Below are 18,232 nucleotides of genomic sequence, written 5' to 3'. Positions count from 1 at the left end.
GAGCATGCGCAGGCCAGCTGGCTGGTGTGTTTACGGACATATTCAATCAATCCTTATCCCAGTCTGCTGTTCCCACATGCTTCAAGAGGGCCACCATTGTTCCTGTTCCCAAGAAAGCTAAGGTAACTGAGCTAAACGACTACCGCCCCGTAGCACTCACTTTCGTCATCATGAAGTGCTTTGAGAGACTAGTCAAGGACCATATCACCTCCACCCTACCTGACACCCTAGACCCACTCCAATTTGCTTACCGCCCAAATAGGTCCACAGACGATGCAATCTCAACCACACTGCACACTGCCCTAACCCATCTGGACAAGAGGAATACCTATGTGAGAATGCTGTTCATCGACTACAGCTCAGCATTTAACACCATAGTACCCTCCAAACTCGTCATCAAGCTCGAGACCCTGGGTCTCGACCCCGCCCTGTGCAACTGGGTACTGGACTTCCTGACGGGCCTCCCCCAGGTGGTGAGGGTAGGTAACAACATCTCCACCCCGCTGATCCTCAACACTGGGGCCCCACAAGGGTGCGTTCTGAGCCCTCTCCTGTACTCCCTGTTCACCCACGACTGCATGGCCACGCACGCCTCCAACTCAATCATCAAGTTTGCGGACAACACTACAGTGGTAGGCTTGATTACCAACAAAGACGAGACAGCCTACAGGGAGGAGGTGAGGGCCCTCGGAGTGTGGTGTCAGGAAAATAACCTCACACTCAACGTCCACAAAACTAAGGAGATGATTGTGGACTTCAGGAAAGAGCAGAGGGAGCACCCCCCTATCCATATCGATGGGATAGTAGTGGAGAGGGAAGTAAGTTTTAAGTTCCTAGGCGTACACATCACAGACAAACTGAATTGGTCCACCCACACAGACAGCATCGTGAAGAAGGCACAGCAGCGCCTCTTCAACCTCAGGAGGCTGATGAAATTCGGCTTGTCACCAAAAACACTCACGAACTTCTACAGTTGCACAATCGAGAGCATCCTGTCGGGCTGTATCACCGCCTGGTACGGCAACTGCTCCGCCCACAACCGTAAGGCTCTCCAGAGGGTAGTGAGATCTGCACAACGCATCACCGGGGGCAAACTACCTGCACTCCAGGACACCTACACCACCCGATGTCACAGGAAGGCCATAAAGATCATCAAGGACAACAACCCCCCGAGCCACTGCCTGTTCACCCCGCTATCATCCAGAAGGCGAGGTCAGTACAGGTGCATCAAAGCTGGGGCCAAAAAACAGCTTCTATCTCAAGGCCATCAGATTGTTAAACAGCCACCACTAACATTGAGTGGCTGCTGCCAATATATACTGTACTCTATCATCTACTGCATCTTTATGTATTACATGTATCACTAGCCACTTTAAACTATGCCACTTTGTTTACATACCCTACATTACTCATCTCATATGTATATACTGTACTCGATACCATCTACTGCATCTTGCCTATGCCGTTCTCTACCATCACTCATTCATATATCTTTATGTGCATATTCTTTATCCCTTTACACTTGTGTGTATAAGGTAGTAGTTTTTGAATTGTTAGGTTAGATTACTCGTTGGTTATTACTGCATTGTCGGAACTAGAAGCACAAGCATTTCGCTACACTCGCATTAACATCTGCTAACCATGTGTATGTGACAAATACATTTGATTTGATTTGAGCCTCAGAAATTGCAGCCCAAATAGGTGCTTCACAGAGTTCAAGTGACAAACACATCTCAACATCAACTGTTCAGAGGAGACTGTGTGAATCAGGACACCAATAAGAAGAAGAGATTTGCTTGGGCCAAGAAAAACAAGCAATGGACATTAGACAGGTGGAAATCTGTGCTTTGGTCTGATGAGTCCAAATCGTAGATTTTTGGTTCCAACCGCTGTGTCTTTGTGAGACGCAAAGTAGGTGAACAGATGATCTCCGCATGTGTACTTCCCACTGTGAAGCATGGAGGAGGAGGTGTGATGTGAGGGTGCTTTGCTGGTGACACTGTCAGTGATTTATTTAGATTTCAAAGCACACTTAACCAGCATGGCTACCACAGCATTTTGTAGCGATACGCCATCCCATCTGGTTTGCGCTTAGTGGGACTATCACAGGACCTCCAGGCTGTGTAAGGGCTATTTGACCAAGAAGGAGAGTGATGTAGTGCTGCATCAGATGACCTGATCTCCACAATCACCTGACCTGAACCCAATTGAGATTGTTTGGGATGAGTTTGACTGCAGAGTGAAGGAAAAGACGCCAACAACTGCTCAGCATATGTGAGAATTTCTTCAAGACTTTTGGACAAAACAATCCAGGTAAAGCTGGTTGAGAGAATGCCAAGAGTGTGCAAAGCTGTCATCAAGGCCAAGGGTGACTACTTTGAAGAATCTAAAATATTAAATATATTTATTTGTTTAAGACTTTTTCTAGTTACTACATGATTTCATGTGTGTTATTTCATAGTTGTGATGTCTTCACTATTATTTTACAATGTATAAAATAGTAAAAATAAAGAAAAATCATTGAATGAGTAGGTGTGTCCAAACGTTTGACTTGTACTGTACCTAGTGAGACATTATCCACAACATGACTTCAGGCAAACCATCCTAGAATAATGTTACAAAATCTATTGGATTCATGTAATGCTAATGGGCAGTACAATGTCCATATTAGGATAGCCTCAGAGTCACAAGAAGTAGGTGCCAACCTCAGAAGGAGTTGGTACTAATGAGAGCCATACAGGTAGAGAAAAAGCAGATATCTTCCTGAATCTGTCCTTATGACACGAGTGAGCTGTCATGTGAAGCAGTAGCTCTGTACTCTGAAATATGACGGCAGCATCGACTTCTCCACGCCACGTTTCCATGGACACCATTACACAGGGAGAAATGATCAGGAAGGGGAGGCAGAGGGAAGTTCTTTGTTCTGCTCCCAGCATCCTCTGGGTAAAATACAGGATATTGACCACATGATTTCAGGACAGGACTCAGGAGCCGGACTCGGGAGCCATCAAACATCTTGAGTTATTTTGAGCAATTATTTTCACAAACAAGGCTTCAACTACTTCTTAAATATAATGACGGCAGATCAGATTAAAACAATGTAAAGTTGGAACCGTCTTTTCAGGGATAGCATATTACGCCATTTATGATGGAATGGGATGAGAAATAGCAGCATCAATGGAGGCCTGGCTCTATGTGTGTCTGCTATGAACCGTAGGTCTTGAACTGAGGCAGGGAGCTGGACATGAATAGATTAGGATGAGTCATAAAGCCACTCACTGATCGGGGGCTGGAGGGGGTGGCCTGTCTTAGCACACCAGCCCGCAGGGTGGATGTCTGGGCTGTCTGTGTCCACCCAGTAGTCATACTTATCCGTCCAGCCGTCAAAATGGATCTAAAGGAACACAGAAACCAAGGACAAACGGTCACAGTAAAATAGCTAAATATAGAAATGTGGGGAAAAGAGATTGTCAAAACCATGGTAGACATGATAAGGACATGTCTTGGAGGTAAGAAGCAGAACTACTGATTGCGCCAGTCTACCTGACAAGTATTGTCTCTGACTGAAGCCCCTGTCGCTGCCTCTTACAGCTGGCTAGCCCTGCTATCTATGTGAGGCAGACACACAGCCTAGTTGATCACTATCTCTCCCTCAGTTCTGATTCACACTCCTGACAATGAGAGTGTGCTTCACAGTCTGGGGCAAACAAGAGGAGACAGGAGCACATCAGGGAGTTGTGGAAAGGCAGACCGTCCTAGTCTACAGCCTTCTTCCCTCCCTGGCTGAACACCCTTATTACTATTTTACAGTTGAAGACAACATGAAATATGAAGCAAGTGATGGTTTTCAGAGGAACTGGAGAAGGGGAAGCAGTAAGATAACGCATGTGATTGTTGAAGGACAATGAGAGCATGAAATGCATGTAGTGTTGGTTTGTGTGTGAGTGATAGTGATGGTGGGGATGGAAGGAGATTTAGAGAACCCTGCCTTGGAATGGTGGTGGTGGAATGGAAGATAAAAGTCAGGACAGAGGTCCAGATCACATCTAAAAGCTTGTATATAAATGGAGGAGTGAAAGTAGAGTACAGTTTAGGGGTTAGGATTTATTTAATATATTTGTGTGTGAGTGTGGGGGGAGGTAGATCAGCTTGAATGTTGTTGATAGGTATTGGGTTCTATCAATTTAACTGTTTGCATAATTTCTAATTCCCCTACTTATGTGTTGTCTCCAACTGTATCACCCCTCTCCTGACTGGAGTAAACTAACTGATAACAATACTTCTACTTACAGCTATTTTCGCTCATAGGTACGGTACATGTAGTTAAATAATTATAGATCTATTCCTAATTTCCTCATTCTGCAAGTTCTGAATGTTCACCCACAGCGGGTAAATCCACCATTCATTGTGATCTTAACTCCGACCCTCCAATGTCCACAGTCTAACCCATCTTTCCCAGTATAATACAGTTTTGCCATTTCCTTTTGCAATACATCCCTCCACTTGACTGTGATGTGTTATGAGGGTCCTGAACCTCCCTATTTGTAACATTTCTGACGATATTGCCCTAAAAATAAATACTTTACAGAAGAGTGTAATGATATTTCACATTGACTGATCGCGTTTTTTCAGATCCAGTAACAATACAGTTTGCAAGCCCATCTGAACCCTGATATTATGACATAACAACCATTCCTGGCATAACAACCATAACGACCATTCCTCCAAAAGCGAGCTGCCAATGGACAGTACCAGAAAACATGTTCTATTGATTCTGTTTCCTCATGGCAGAGTCTGCACAATGCTGACTGTTCAATGCCCCATATATTGAGTATTCTATTTGTAGCAAGGATTTTATATAATAGCTTAAATTGAAATGAATGCCTGCTCTTTCCATGACATAGACTAACCAGGTGAATCCAAGGGGAAAGTGGGGGAGGGGGCCTGTTGCTTGTGTGACATCATTTTACCATCCTTGTTTACAATGTTCTTCATAAATATTATACCCTTCTTGTAAATGTTTTCTAAGAAAATGGTTGTTTTCTCTATCAGTACAGTGGAGTTCAGCTATATTATTTGCTGTAATATTTGATCTGCCTTTCCTGGAAGATGAAATTTAAACCAACTCTTTATGGCTTATTTTATAAAGGAGGATACTTAAACAGGGATCCATTGTCAATAAACCGAAAATGTACAGTTTTAATCTGCAAAAAGGCAAAGAGCCCACTCTTAAGCATAGGATGGGCCTCTCTTAGTAACCAGTTTGGATTTAGATATCATTTTTGACTAATGAAGGCTGTAAGAGAGAGGTTTAATGCCTTAATATTGAATAGTTTTAACCTTCCAAACTCATGTTCGTTTTATAAATATGCCTGTTTAATTTTATCTGGTTTACAACTCCAAATAAAAATAAACATTTTGTCTTGCGTGATTTGAAAAAGGATTCTCCTAGAGTCGGTAGATCCATGAATAAATATGTAAACTGAGAATGAATCAGAGAATGAATCAGGGTAATCGTCCAGTAGGTGGACAGGTAGGGGTTAGGACTTTAGAAACCTGAGGGACTGTATAGAGTGGAGATATGCTATGAAGGGTTATTTTGCTCAATGGACAGAAGCGTTTAGACTGAGATGACTGAACAGCATAGACATAAGTAAGGCTGAGGTAAAGGCATTGACATACTGTAGGGCTAGAGAGCAGGGGAAAGAAAGACTACTCTATGGCCCATCAGCAGGAGCAGCAGGTTAGGGAAGAGGAGAGAGGGATGAGAGAAGAAGGGAGAGGTGACACTACTGCCTTCTGCGGATAGATACCTATCCTGCACTAATGTCCCAGCACAATGCAATCCCCTCATGACTCCCCCCAGGCAGCAGGCTGGCCACTGGCACTGAACTACTGTTCATGGAAAGTGAAGCTTATAGTGCTCCTCAAAATGATCTCGCTGAGAAATTCAGGCAGATGTTCATTTGACACCACTCGGGTTCCCGAGGGGTCTAAGGCACTGCATCTCAGTGCAAGAGGCATCACTATAGTACCTATTTCGAATCCAGGCTGTATCACATCCGGCCGTGATTGGGAGTCCCATAGGGCAGCGCACAATTGGCCCAGCGTAGTCCGGGTTTGGCCAGAGTAGGCCATCATTGTAAATAAGAATTTGTTTTTAACTGACTTGCCTAGTTAAATATAACAAATTACATAAAAAATGTACTGGGACAATGGGATGTGACAATGCCAGGGACTTTAATCATTTTTCGATTCATTCCCAATGCAGTACATCAGTGCAATTCACTTATTTGCCATATAAAGGACCCTTTCATTTCCTTCCAACTTTCTATGTGAAATTCCTTTACATTTTTTCCAGAGAAATGTTGAAATATAGGCGCTATACAGAGCTCGGATTAGGCATATAATTCTGTCATCTAAGATTATACTCTTTCAAATCTAAAAAGTGACATATTGTAGTTCAGAGTGCAGATGAGTGATGTAATGGCTAATCCTTCTGTACAGCTGAACTGAACCACACACATAACACCTGGTGAAACTCATCTCCCGGTCTGAGCTACATACTAGTGATAGGAGGAAGGGAGCATTCCTAGTTATTGACACAGATAGAAGTGTTGCTACAGCTGAGTGACACTGCCATTTTGAATGAATCCAGTGTGGAGTGCAGATACTGTAGATACCGGTAGACACAGGGGTCAGATAGACACAGATAGATAATGATAGACACAGTGACAGGAGTCAGATAGATCATTGGGTCTCAAAGCTCTCCTTGGGGACCCCCAGACATTTCACTATTTAGTTTTAGCCCTGAACTAGCTCTCCTGATTCACCTACTCATTGGCTTGATGATTAGTTGACAAGTTGAATCAGGTGTGCTTGCTCTGGCATAGATCAAAAACATGGATGGACTGGGTGCGCGTCCTAAGGAGAGGTTTACAGTAGATAGAGAGTGATAGATATGTTCTCACTTGGATCCTGTGGTCCTCAGTGTCTACCACGGTGGCCACTCTGACAAGCATGGGGTTCCTCTTGTCCACCGTCTCCAGCTTCATGAGTGGCAGGAAGGTGTGAGGGGGTTTCTGTAGAGGGAGAGGGGGGTGTGAGGCCGCATGTCATATGTGACTCTGCAGCAGGCAGACAGCCAGCTAGGCTACTCTATTAAATTGTGTTTGGATGTGGATGGGGGGATGCCACATCGTCTTACGGGCCGAGGATAGAGAGAAACAGCCTCACCCCTTTGAAAGCCCTGGCAGGGGCCGGTGATGAGTTGGTCTCCTCCAGATACTTTCCCCAGGAGAAATCCTTGACACTGGGGTAACCTAGAGCAAGGAAAAAGATTGAGGATGTTATTACTATATTCTATATTATGTAGTGGGCAGGCGGGTAAAGTCCCTTGTGCTTTCTGGTACTCGGAACCATCTGTCTACTCCACAGTGGAATAACATCATTTATAGATCAGATCATCTGTTTGGAAACTTTTCATGTGTTTTTTTTACTCTAACATGGAACCCAAACCGGCTGCGCGCGTGCGCCATCGTGCATACATTTATTTTGTCCCCCTACACCAAATGCGATCACGACACGCAGGTTAAAATATCAAAACAAACTCTGAACCAATTACATTCATTTGGGGACAGGTCGAAAAGCATTAAACATGTATGGCAATTTAGCTAGTTAACTTGCACTTGATAGCTAATTTGTCTTATTTAGCTAGCTTGCTGTTGCTAGCTAATTTGTCCTGGGATATAAACATTGAGTTGTTATTTTACTTGAAATGCACAAGGTCCTCTACTCGAACAATGAATCCACACAAAACAGCCAACCGAATTGTTTCTAGTCATCTCTTCTCCTTCCAGGCTTTTTCATCTTTGAACTTATATGGTGATTGGCATCTACACTTTCATAGTATTACCACAACAACCGGCAAAACACTTTGTCTTTCAATCACCCACGTGGGTATAACCAATGAGGAGATGGCACGTGGGTACCTGCTTCTATTAACCAATGAAGAGATGGGAGAGGCAGGACTTGCAGCGTGATCTGCGACATAAATAGAAAGGAGTTCTATTTTATCGCTTGGCATCGCAGACGCTCGTTGGCACGCGCGAGCAGTGTGGGTGCAATAATTAAATAACATGGATTTCTACATTTATTTTGCGACGCTCACACATGCGACGTGTCCGGTCTGGTCAGCATGTTACATGCGGCCTGGTCAGCATCTAACAGACCGGACAATTCACGTGCGCGAGTGTCGCAAAATAAATGTAGAAATCGATGTTATTCAATTATTGCACCCACACTGCTCGCGCGTGCCAACGAGCGTCTGCGATGCCAAGGGATAAAATAGAACTCCTTTCTATTTATGACGCAGATCGCGCTGCAAGTCGTGATCACGTTTGGTGTAGGGGGACAAAATACATTTATGCACGATGCCGGTTTGTGTTCCGTGTATAACTGTATGGTCAGTCATCATTACACACTACATCTTGGTATCTACAGGACAAATAGTGACAATAATGATTGACAGGAGTTAGTATGTCACCTGGAGGGGTCGTGAGAATCCTGTCGTTGTCTTGACACCAGCCCACTGCGTGGATGTAGGGACTGGTTGCATCACACCTACAGAAGAGCAGGAGAAGGACAGTGGTTAAAATGCCATCAGCTCACCAATGTCAAATTTCCCCCTTTCCTATTGCCTTGGCGGCAGTTAGCCTAGCCATTAAGAGGGAAAGGGAATATCTAGTCAGTTGCACAACTGAATGCATTCAAGCTAAATGTGTCTTCCACATTCAACCCAACCCCTCTGAATCAGAGAGGTGCAGGGGGCGCCTTAATCGATGTCATCAGCACACAAGGAGCAGTTGTTGGGGGTTAACTACCTTGCTCAAGGGCAGAACAGCAGATATTTTTAAACTTGCCAGCTCGGGATTCAAACGAGTAACCGAAAGGTTACTGGCCTAACACTCTTAACCACTAGGCTATCTGCCATTCGGCCAGAAACTGAAAGGTTGGGTTAAATGTGGAACGCATTCAGTTGTGCAACTGACTAGGTATCCCCCTTTCCCTTTGTCTCCATAAACTGTTAAAGACATGAAGTTTATGATGTGAATCCCCACTGTTATGAGTGATTGAATAAGGATCATGTTAATGACTGCGAATACAGACAGAGGAATAGATCAATTGACAATGTGACAGAGTCTGACACACTGTGGCGTGCATTTAGCCATGATGGCATGTTATGCAACATATCGGGACAGTCAGGGTGAGAAAGGACACTTCTCTCACAGCTTCCTAAGAATACCTCTCTGCACGACAAACATCAGTAGGACAACATTCACCCATCACTGAATGATGGAGGGCACATCATTGACCTGATGAGTAGCATTGTTTAGGTGCAACTACAGATATTAATACTGTTATGATGCCGTTATTGCATCGACATTGCTGGATAAATTGCAAGGGGCTTGCAAATCTGTTTAGTATATTGCAACCCTCCTTACTTGTCCAATAGGCTGTTACTGAAATATCTTTGGAGAGTTAAACTGTTTACTTTTTCACCATGTACTCAACATACTGTAAAGCCAATCCCTATTGTGGTATGCCAGTATGGAATAATCTCAGTAGTGCAATGGGCTTTTACTAGTCCTGTATTAGTAGACCGATTTATAGATGTCTTCAGCACATGAAACCAAAATAATTTGTATCGGTGCACTCCCCCCTGGTGTCCTACTCTCTGGCCAGGTCAGGGTGGAGCAGAGTGGAGTAGTTTAGCTGCTCTCTGGCCCGAGCTGTGATGTTGGAATGGCCTGTGACTGGCTGTAACTGGCTGATGTGATACGTAGTGACATCACGTGTGAGAAAGTCATCTCCCTGGATGAGTCTGCTCCTACCTTAGCCGCTCTGGGCTCTACTCTTTCTCTAACTCCTTCTTGAGATTTATTGACGATCATCCATAATTCAACCAATACAAGCTCCTGCATCGTGCAGATTGAAGCTTCCTCCTGGCTGGCAATCTAAATCCACAGCTGGGAGAGGTCAGAGTGGGCACGAATTGACAGTAACGACTGTAACCACACACGCAGTTCTCAGTCACAAAGTCACACAATGGTGACAATCAACAAGGGTTGGAGTGATGGAAACCGAGGGGGAAACGGAAGCATTAAGAAGTGTGAGAGCCAAACAAATGCAATAAGAAACCAATAAAAGGGATAAAAAATAAGACTCATTAATTGTGAGAAAAGTGATGTGCGTGCCAGTGTCAAAATAATAATTCATGGTACAGACATTTTTGTCTTCCAAATCTGAAAGCAATAATGCAGATTCAAGTGATGTAGCATGTTTGCTTGTGTAAAATATAAATAACAAACACTTTGGTAAGAGGCAATGATTTTCTCCTCCCAGACACAAACCTTCTGTTTTAATAATCTAGCACCATCTAGTGCCCAGTTCTGCAACAAGCTAAACCAACACAGACTCCAAAGCAATATGATTATGATACGGCATCAGTTAACACAAATCACTGCTGGTGATGATACAGTGCTTTGATTTTGAGTACTGAAGGAAATGTAATCACAAAGTTAGACATTACCAGAAGTCATAGCTCTCATCCCAATTATCAAAGTGCACTAGGAATCGACTGTCCACCATGTCTGTTACTGTGGCAACACAGATGAAGGAGGGGTTCTTCTTGTCAATGGCCTCCAGCTTCATCCCAATTCTGAATCCTAAAGGGGTGACAGTCTGGAAAATATACATAGGACAGTTACTCAAAGGCAAAAGTTACTTCATCCATAACCCTACAGATATAGGATCTTAATTTGATCACCCTGTTTGTTGTAGGATAACTTTCACAATGCAGTACATTTTAAACTTGTAGTGTATTCTGAAGGCTTCTGAGGCTTGTAATTTCCACTTAGAAATGTCAGACTTAAGAAAAAATGTATCAAAGTCAATTAATTATAATCCAAATAATAATTAACATTTCCTGTTGCTGCAGGACTATTTTCCTGCTGTAGAAAACCACACCTGTACTTTTTAAACCCTTTAAACTGCACATGCATCTGCGTCAAATCTATGTTGAATGGGCTGATGTCAAGTACTGTACTTCAATGAATGACGTGTCGTCTTAACTAAACAGTTTTACCAAGTGGTGGTAAAATGCTACTACTAAAGCAATATGAAAGTGGACACATTGAGATTTTGTGTCAGAGAAAATAGTTTACTTGAGTTGTACTTCTGACGCTCAAAAATGGACAATGATGAATGTCGATTTCATTTGTGTTCATGCATCGGAGTGTGTCCCCGGCCAAATCTAAGTCTGTAGGCTTCTCTTACCGTGTTCTGATTCTCAAACAGGGCCTTGGGAGCTGCCTGGGCTTTGCTCTGTTTGATGTATGACGACCAGACGAACTCCTCATCCTTCATACCTGTCCATCCATAGAGAAATGACAAGGATTATACTCACGTTTCCATAAAGAACTGTGGGGAAATGATTTGACTCCTTATTAAATATCGCTGGTTAAATTACAGTGCTAGTAATCATACATAGAAGTCATATAAATAAAATCTTTGTGTTCTTTGTGTTTTCAAAATAGTTTAGAAACGTTTTCTAGTTGCCATGGGTAACCTGCTTGCACACCTGCTTGTCAAAGTATACACACTATAACCATCCCTAAATGACTAGTCTCGCATACAGATGTAGGATATTAATTTGATCACCCTGTTGCAGGAGAACTTTCCTGCAATGCAAGACATTTAAAACGTGTAGTGTATTTGAGGTAAAAAAATATATACTTTGAAATGTCAGACTTGATTTTCCCTTCCAAAAAAATATATCAACCCCTACAAAAATGGCCATTAATTATAATAATCCAAATAATAATAATTCAACTTTCCTGTTGATGCAAACTAGCTCAAATTAAAATACAGCAGTAAGGAAATACTAATGAGAAGAAGATGAGGAAGTGCTGAAGAAACCGTTTCAAAATATCCCATTCAAAATGACAAGCAATCCATACGTTATTTTCTTTTCCAGGTGGATATCTGTCAAAGGTAGCATGTCTCTTACCTTTGGGGGGGTGCAGCTTGTGTCCCGTTTTCTCACACCATCCCACAGGGTGGATATCTGCCGAGTTGGAATTCACCCAGAAGTCATAGCAGTCCAAGTTCTTGTCAAAGTGAAGCCGTATTCGGTGTCCTGAAACCTAAACATGGAAGAAGCATTAAGCATCTTCATACCTAACATGGTCATCCTGTGTTTGCTACACAGAGATGAAGTAGCAGAATACTGACCAGAAGTGCACATGATGCCAAAATAGAAAAGTAGACATAACTCAAAACCAAACAAGCATTTATGGTCGTATTAATACTGTAATTTGCTAAATGCCATTGCATAGCAACACATACAGTACATGTTAGTGAACACAACTATTGCTTTGCACTGGAACAAGAACAATGACAATGCAGACTTTGCTTCAGATCTTCCCAAAGCTGAAGAAATCCATGCCATGAGTTTAGACTCCTCTAAGAGGGCAGCGATGATGAGTCGAGGTGAGAGGTTACCTCAGCTACAGTGAGCACACAGTACATGGAGGGATGTTCTGGGTCCACACCCTCCAGCCTCATCCCCACCCGGAATCCATTCTTACTCTGGGGGAAGGCCTGGTGCTGAAAGGAAAATGGGACATAATTAGTTTAAAATACATATTCCCAGACTTATGTAGAATAAATAATGAACTTAACAGTGTTGCTGTAGGAAAATAATAATATGATTAATGAGATGAATAAATTAACTCTAAACATGCAGGACACAATGTAGGCCTTGTTTTGAAATTGCATATAAACGCTGAATGACAAGCTGCAAAGGAGAAATAGGAGAAAGATTAGAATGACTCAAAGGAAACAGAGAATGATAATGTGTTAGACCTCAGTTAATAACCAATTCTAGACAGGCCTGGGGGCTGGGAGGTATGATAGCTCACCTCTTTGAACAGTTTAGTGGGGGCAGCGATGGCTTTGTCCTGCTCCAGATAGGAGGCCCAACACCAAGACTTCTTCTTCCCTCCATATGGAACAGCTGCCATAAATAACGATTTGATTGTAACAAGCAATAAATTAAATTACATACAGTTTGTGTGTGTGCAATGGCAGTGATTATATGAATATAGTGATTTGGAAATAGTGAGAAGATTCTGTCCCAAGAGACAGTCCCAAATGGCACCCGATCCTCTATATAGTGCTCTACCTTTGATCAGGCCCCATAGTGCACTACATAGGGAATAGGGTGCCATTTGGGACACAGCCCTCACAGGTGTCCCTTCCACTGCCTGTTTCTACTTACTGTGTCTCAGCAGGGCTGCATCCCCCCTCCGCTTCCTCCTGCCTCGCGGAGCTCCACGCGTCGTCTTCCTGCTGTCTTTCTCCTCCTGTTTGATGCACAAACAGCAGGATTTACACACTAGAACACTATAATATTCAGGAACATTCTAATGAGACTAAGAATACTCACAAATACAGTATAGACTAGAGCAATGTGATATGTTGGTGCAGGCAATCAGGACAGTGTTTATGAGGTAGTATGGAAATCATTCTGAATTTGTGTATACATTGAAATGTTTCCATTTTGAAACATTAATGATAAATCAGAGACTATCAGCGAGTTTTCAGCACCAATCAGGTCACAGAACTTTGTGAGAGGTATTAATTTAGTTACGACACCTCGGCAGTGAAAGACATGTAAGGCTAATGTATCATCCCTCACAATCTTGTGCAATCTGGAGTGATGCAAAAACTGTACAGACTGAGAGCTCTGAAACTATTTCTCTATAGCGTCTTTAAAATCACATAAGCAACATCTACAAAATGTGATGAAATATCAAGAAATATCAGTAAATGTCTTAAAATGTTGGGAGTGATTTAGTAGGTACACAATGTCTGTAAAAGTGAGGGGGGAGCATGGATAAGAATTCCGGATAACAACATTGGTAAAAAAACAAAAAGTCCCATATTCCTTGGAGTATAAAGTAATACTGACATAGTCCTCATCATGGTCCTCAGGCAGGACCTCTGTGGTGTCCATCTTGTCAGCTAGGCTCTCCTTGTACTGCTGCAGAGGCCTCTTACAGCTGACCCCCACCACCTCCCCATTGCTCTTAGACACCTCTTTCTTCAGCTTCAGCTCACTGCAGTGGAAAGAACACAGAGTACCAGTGATTTAGAAACTAGAAGGTTTCTAAAAGGTTATGCAAAAAGGATTATCATTGTTAAAAACTATCGTTTCAGTAATAACTCAACTGGGAAATGTTTCTGTCAAAATATCTAAAGTATGACCAGCTCAATACAGTGTTCATTCACGGCAAATAATTGAAGTCAAAAATGTAAATGAGGACCACATGTATTTCATATTCATAACGCATTGCGCCTACATTGACTTATTCCTGGTGACGGCTGCCTATGAATAATCGTATCATCATCAGCTATAAAATGGGCAAAATAAAAAAAAATGTTTTATTTTGTTGTAATCTAACTCAAAATGTTTCTAATTAAGTGTAATTAACGATTTATTTTTTGGATGCAAAGGCAGTATTTTCCTTTCTCTGTTGCCATGGCAGTCGTAAATCCACAGAGGGAATACCACTTTAAGATGTAACGTTCTGTTGGCAGCTTCTCCTCCTATAAGACAATGGATACATGGTGCCCACGGCAATGCAGCACTGGCTCTCTCTCTCTCCAGCTCAGAGCATGCATTAGCATCACCACCAGTCTTTACATTAACTAACTGATCGATTATTCCTGGCTTCCACTCTGCATAGGATGGCTGGCCCCAAAAACATTTTAGGAGGGAGACTCATTGATTTTTTTTAAGCATATGAAGGATGTTTATAGTTCTTCATATGAGCAAATTGAGAAAGAGAAAATATGATATCAGTAAAACCTTTTTTTAATCTATATTGGTGTTTCAAAATAATTTGAACATGATAATTTGGCATCAGTGTATGATATCAACATTGACTATGTGAGTCTGTCACCGCTATTATTTCAGTGTATTGTACATAAGGGAAAGTTATTACAAAAGGAATAACCTCAAGAGCTCAATAAACAGCAGTTCAACTACCAGAAAGTAGCATGATATTTTCCCACAGCATCAGACAGACACTGCAGTTAGGACCAGACCAGACCCCCTGGACCCTAATAAATTTCTAGTCCTCCCCAGCCCACTCACTCCTGCTGGTCCTGCTGCAGACAGCGCTCGCTGCAGTGAAGGCAGTCAGACAGGAAATCCACGGGGGAGCCCTTCCTCTGGCAGCGCACACACACCAGGCCTCTCTGGGCCCACTGACCCTCCTGCCTCTCCTCTTTCACCGCCACACACGCACTGTCTGAGAGGGCTGGGGAGGGAGGGAGAGAGAGAGAGAGAAAGAGGGAGAAAGGGAAAGAGAGAGAGTCACAAAGTCATCCTCACCCATCTCCTGTGTGGCTAATGAAATGTTTCTAAGCTCAGGGTCAATAAGAACAAGGTAATGGTCAACTCCAGTCACCCAAGTCATATGCACCGCAAGCGGTAGCGGAGCGCCAAGTCTGGGACCAAAAGACTCCTTAAGAGCTTTTACCCCGAAGCCATAAGAATGCTGAACAACAAATCAAATGGCCACCCGGACTATTTACATTGACCCCCCCTCCCCCTTTATTTTTACACTGCTGCTACTTGCTGGTTATTTCTACGAATTGTCACTTTACAAATTACCTTGACTAATCTGTACCCCCGCACACTGACTCGGTACCGTTACCCCCTGTATTTAGCCTCAATATTGTTATGGAAATGTTTTGTGTTACTTTTGATTTATTTTATTTATTTTTTACTTTAGTTTATTTAGTAAATATTTTATTAACTATATTTCTTGAACTGCATTGTTGGTTAAGGGCTTGTAAGTAAGCATTTCACGGTATATACCTGTTGTATTCGGTGCATGTGACAAATACAATTTGATTTGATACCCTATTTGATATTTTTAAACAACAATAGCCACGAGCTAAACTAACACATACTGTACATTAAAAGCATTTGAGATCTCAGCTAATCAGAAATGCTCCAATAGATAGCTGACAGCTGACCACTTTTAATGATCATTATTCATCACTTTCTTAGCTTTGAGCTCAATTTAACTAATTCTCATACCTATAAGGTTAGACACAATTATGACAATGTAATATTCTGGAAAATGCATATATCAGAGGTATCCTAAACTAAAAGATGAAAGCATTTTTCAGACAGCACAGTTACCTGATGTAATTGTCTGGTGTTGTGAATAGTCATAAAAACAAAGCCACCACTACTGATGTGAAGTCGTTTCTTGTAGATTGTGTATGTGGTATGTGGTAAGGTAGTGAAAACCGTCAGTTAAACATGCCTACTTGAAAGAGGAAGATGAAAGAGTAAATATATGCACATCCCACCAGGTCAGGTGCTAGAGAGACAGGTGCATATTATGTAAGATCCCAATGGGGATACAAACATTGTACAAGTGTAGGCTTACATCTCACAAATATATCCCTGTTGGGAGCATATCAAAGTTGTGTACATTGAACCATGCCATCTTACCCTCCTGAACAGTGGGCACTGCCCATGTAGTGGTAGCATGAGACTTCTTCACCCTCTCATCATCTCCCTCCTCTGTTAGGACCTCCAAGACTCCAAACTCATTCACCTTAAACTGATAAACATAACACACACACACACACGTGAGGAGTAATTATATTTATTATATTTAGAATACTGTGATTAGGGCCATGCAACATGGTCAGGAAAAACTAAAACGAATTATGATTTTTACAATTTATGATGTACACAATTATATATAACATTGCATTTGTCATTACAAAAACGGCTCATTTAATTTCATTATAATGTTTCATTTTTCTGCTAGGTATAATACAAATATTTACAGTACCCGTCAAAAGTTTGGACACACCTACTCATTTATGTTTTTACTATTTCTTACATTCTAGAATAATAGTGAAGACCTCAAAACTATGAAATAACCCATATGAATCATGTAGTAACAAATAAAGTGTTAAACAAATAATTCAGAATAGCCACTCTATGCCTTGATGACATCTTTGCAAACTCTTGACATTCTCTCAACCAGCTTCATGAGGTAATCACCTGGAATATATTTCAAGTAACAGGTGTGCCTTGTTAAAAGTTCATTTGTGGAATTTCTTTCCTTCTTAATGCGTTTGAGCCAATAAGTTGTGACAAGGTAGGATTGGAATAAGAAGATAGCCCTGTTTGGTAAAAGACCAAGCCCATATTATGACAAGAAAAACTCAAATAGGCACAGTAAAATGACAGTCCATCATTATTTTAAGACATGAAGGTCAGTCAATCCAGATATTTCAAGAACTTTGACTGTTTCTTCAAGTGCAGTCGCAAAAACCATCAACCGCTATGATGACACAGTCTCTAATGAGGACCACCACGGGAAAGGAAGACACAGAGTTGCCTCTGCTGCAGATGATAAGTTCATTAGAGTTACCAGCCTCAGAAATGCAGCCCAAATAAATGTTTCACAGAGGTCAAGAAACAGACACATCTCAACATCAACTGTTCAGAGGAGACTGCGTGAATCAGGCCTTCATGGTCGAATTGCTGCAAAGAAACCACCACTATAGGACACCAATATGAAGAAAAGACTTGCTTGGACCAAGAAACACAAGCAATGGACATTAGACTGGTGGAGTCCAAATGTGAGATTTTTAGTTCCAACCGCCGTGTCTTTGTGAGACGCAGAGTAGATGAACAGATGATCTCTGCATGTGTGGTTCCCACCGTGAAGCATGGAGGAGGTGTGATGGTGCTTTGCTGGTGATTTCTTTCAAATTCAAGGCACACTTAACCAGCATGGCTACTACAGCATTCTGCAGCGATACACAATCCCATCTGGTTTGAGCTTAGTGGGACTATCATTTTTTTTTTTATCAGGACAATGACCCAACACACCTCCAGGCTGTGTAAGGGTTATTTGACAAATAAGGACAGTGATGGAGTGCTGCATCAGTTGACCTGGCCTCCACAAGCACCTGACCTCAACCCAATTGAGATGGTTTGGGATAAGTTGAACCGCAGAGTGGAGGTTAAGGTTCCAACAAGTGCTCAGCATATGTGGGAACTCCTTCAAGACGGTTGGAAAAGCATTCCAGGTGAAGCTGGTTCGAGAGAATGCCAAGAGTG

At 42.2% G+C, this 18,232-nt stretch overlaps 1 protein-coding gene across 2 annotated transcripts in view; it reads right to left on the bottom strand.

Annotated features, from left to right (window-relative positions):
* LOC112250120 (lethal(3)malignant brain tumor-like protein 3) overlaps positions 1–18,232 on the bottom strand; it is a 38,986-nt gene that overhangs the window by 18,609 nt on the left and 2,145 nt on the right. For both annotated transcript variants that reach the window (XM_024419984.2, XM_024419983.2), the window contains exons 3-15: positions 16,601–16,712; positions 15,224–15,389; positions 14,036–14,183; positions 13,343–13,427; positions 12,984–13,078; positions 12,565–12,669; positions 12,071–12,206; positions 11,338–11,429; positions 10,592–10,743; positions 8,546–8,622; positions 7,237–7,322; positions 6,972–7,082; positions 3,280–3,394 (exon numbers count right to left, since the gene is read on the bottom strand). In XM_024419984.2, the coding sequence (XP_024275752.1) occupies positions 3,280–3,394; positions 6,972–7,082; positions 7,237–7,322; positions 8,546–8,622; positions 10,592–10,743; positions 11,338–11,429; positions 12,071–12,206; positions 12,565–12,669; positions 12,984–13,078; positions 13,343–13,427; positions 14,036–14,183; positions 15,224–15,389; positions 16,601–16,712 (1,480 nt within the window). The remainder of the gene's footprint in view (positions 1–3,279; positions 3,395–6,971; positions 7,083–7,236; positions 7,323–8,545; positions 8,623–10,591; positions 10,744–11,337; positions 11,430–12,070; positions 12,207–12,564; positions 12,670–12,983; positions 13,079–13,342; positions 13,428–14,035; positions 14,184–15,223; positions 15,390–16,600; positions 16,713–18,232) is intronic.

Source organism: Oncorhynchus tshawytscha, linkage group LG05 (genome assembly GCF_018296145.1).
Source record: "Oncorhynchus tshawytscha isolate Ot180627B linkage group LG05, Otsh_v2.0, whole genome shotgun sequence".
Taxonomy (NCBI): Eukaryota; Metazoa; Chordata; class Actinopteri; order Salmoniformes; family Salmonidae; genus Oncorhynchus; species Oncorhynchus tshawytscha.
This window is presented reverse-complemented; position numbering and strand designations above follow the sequence as displayed.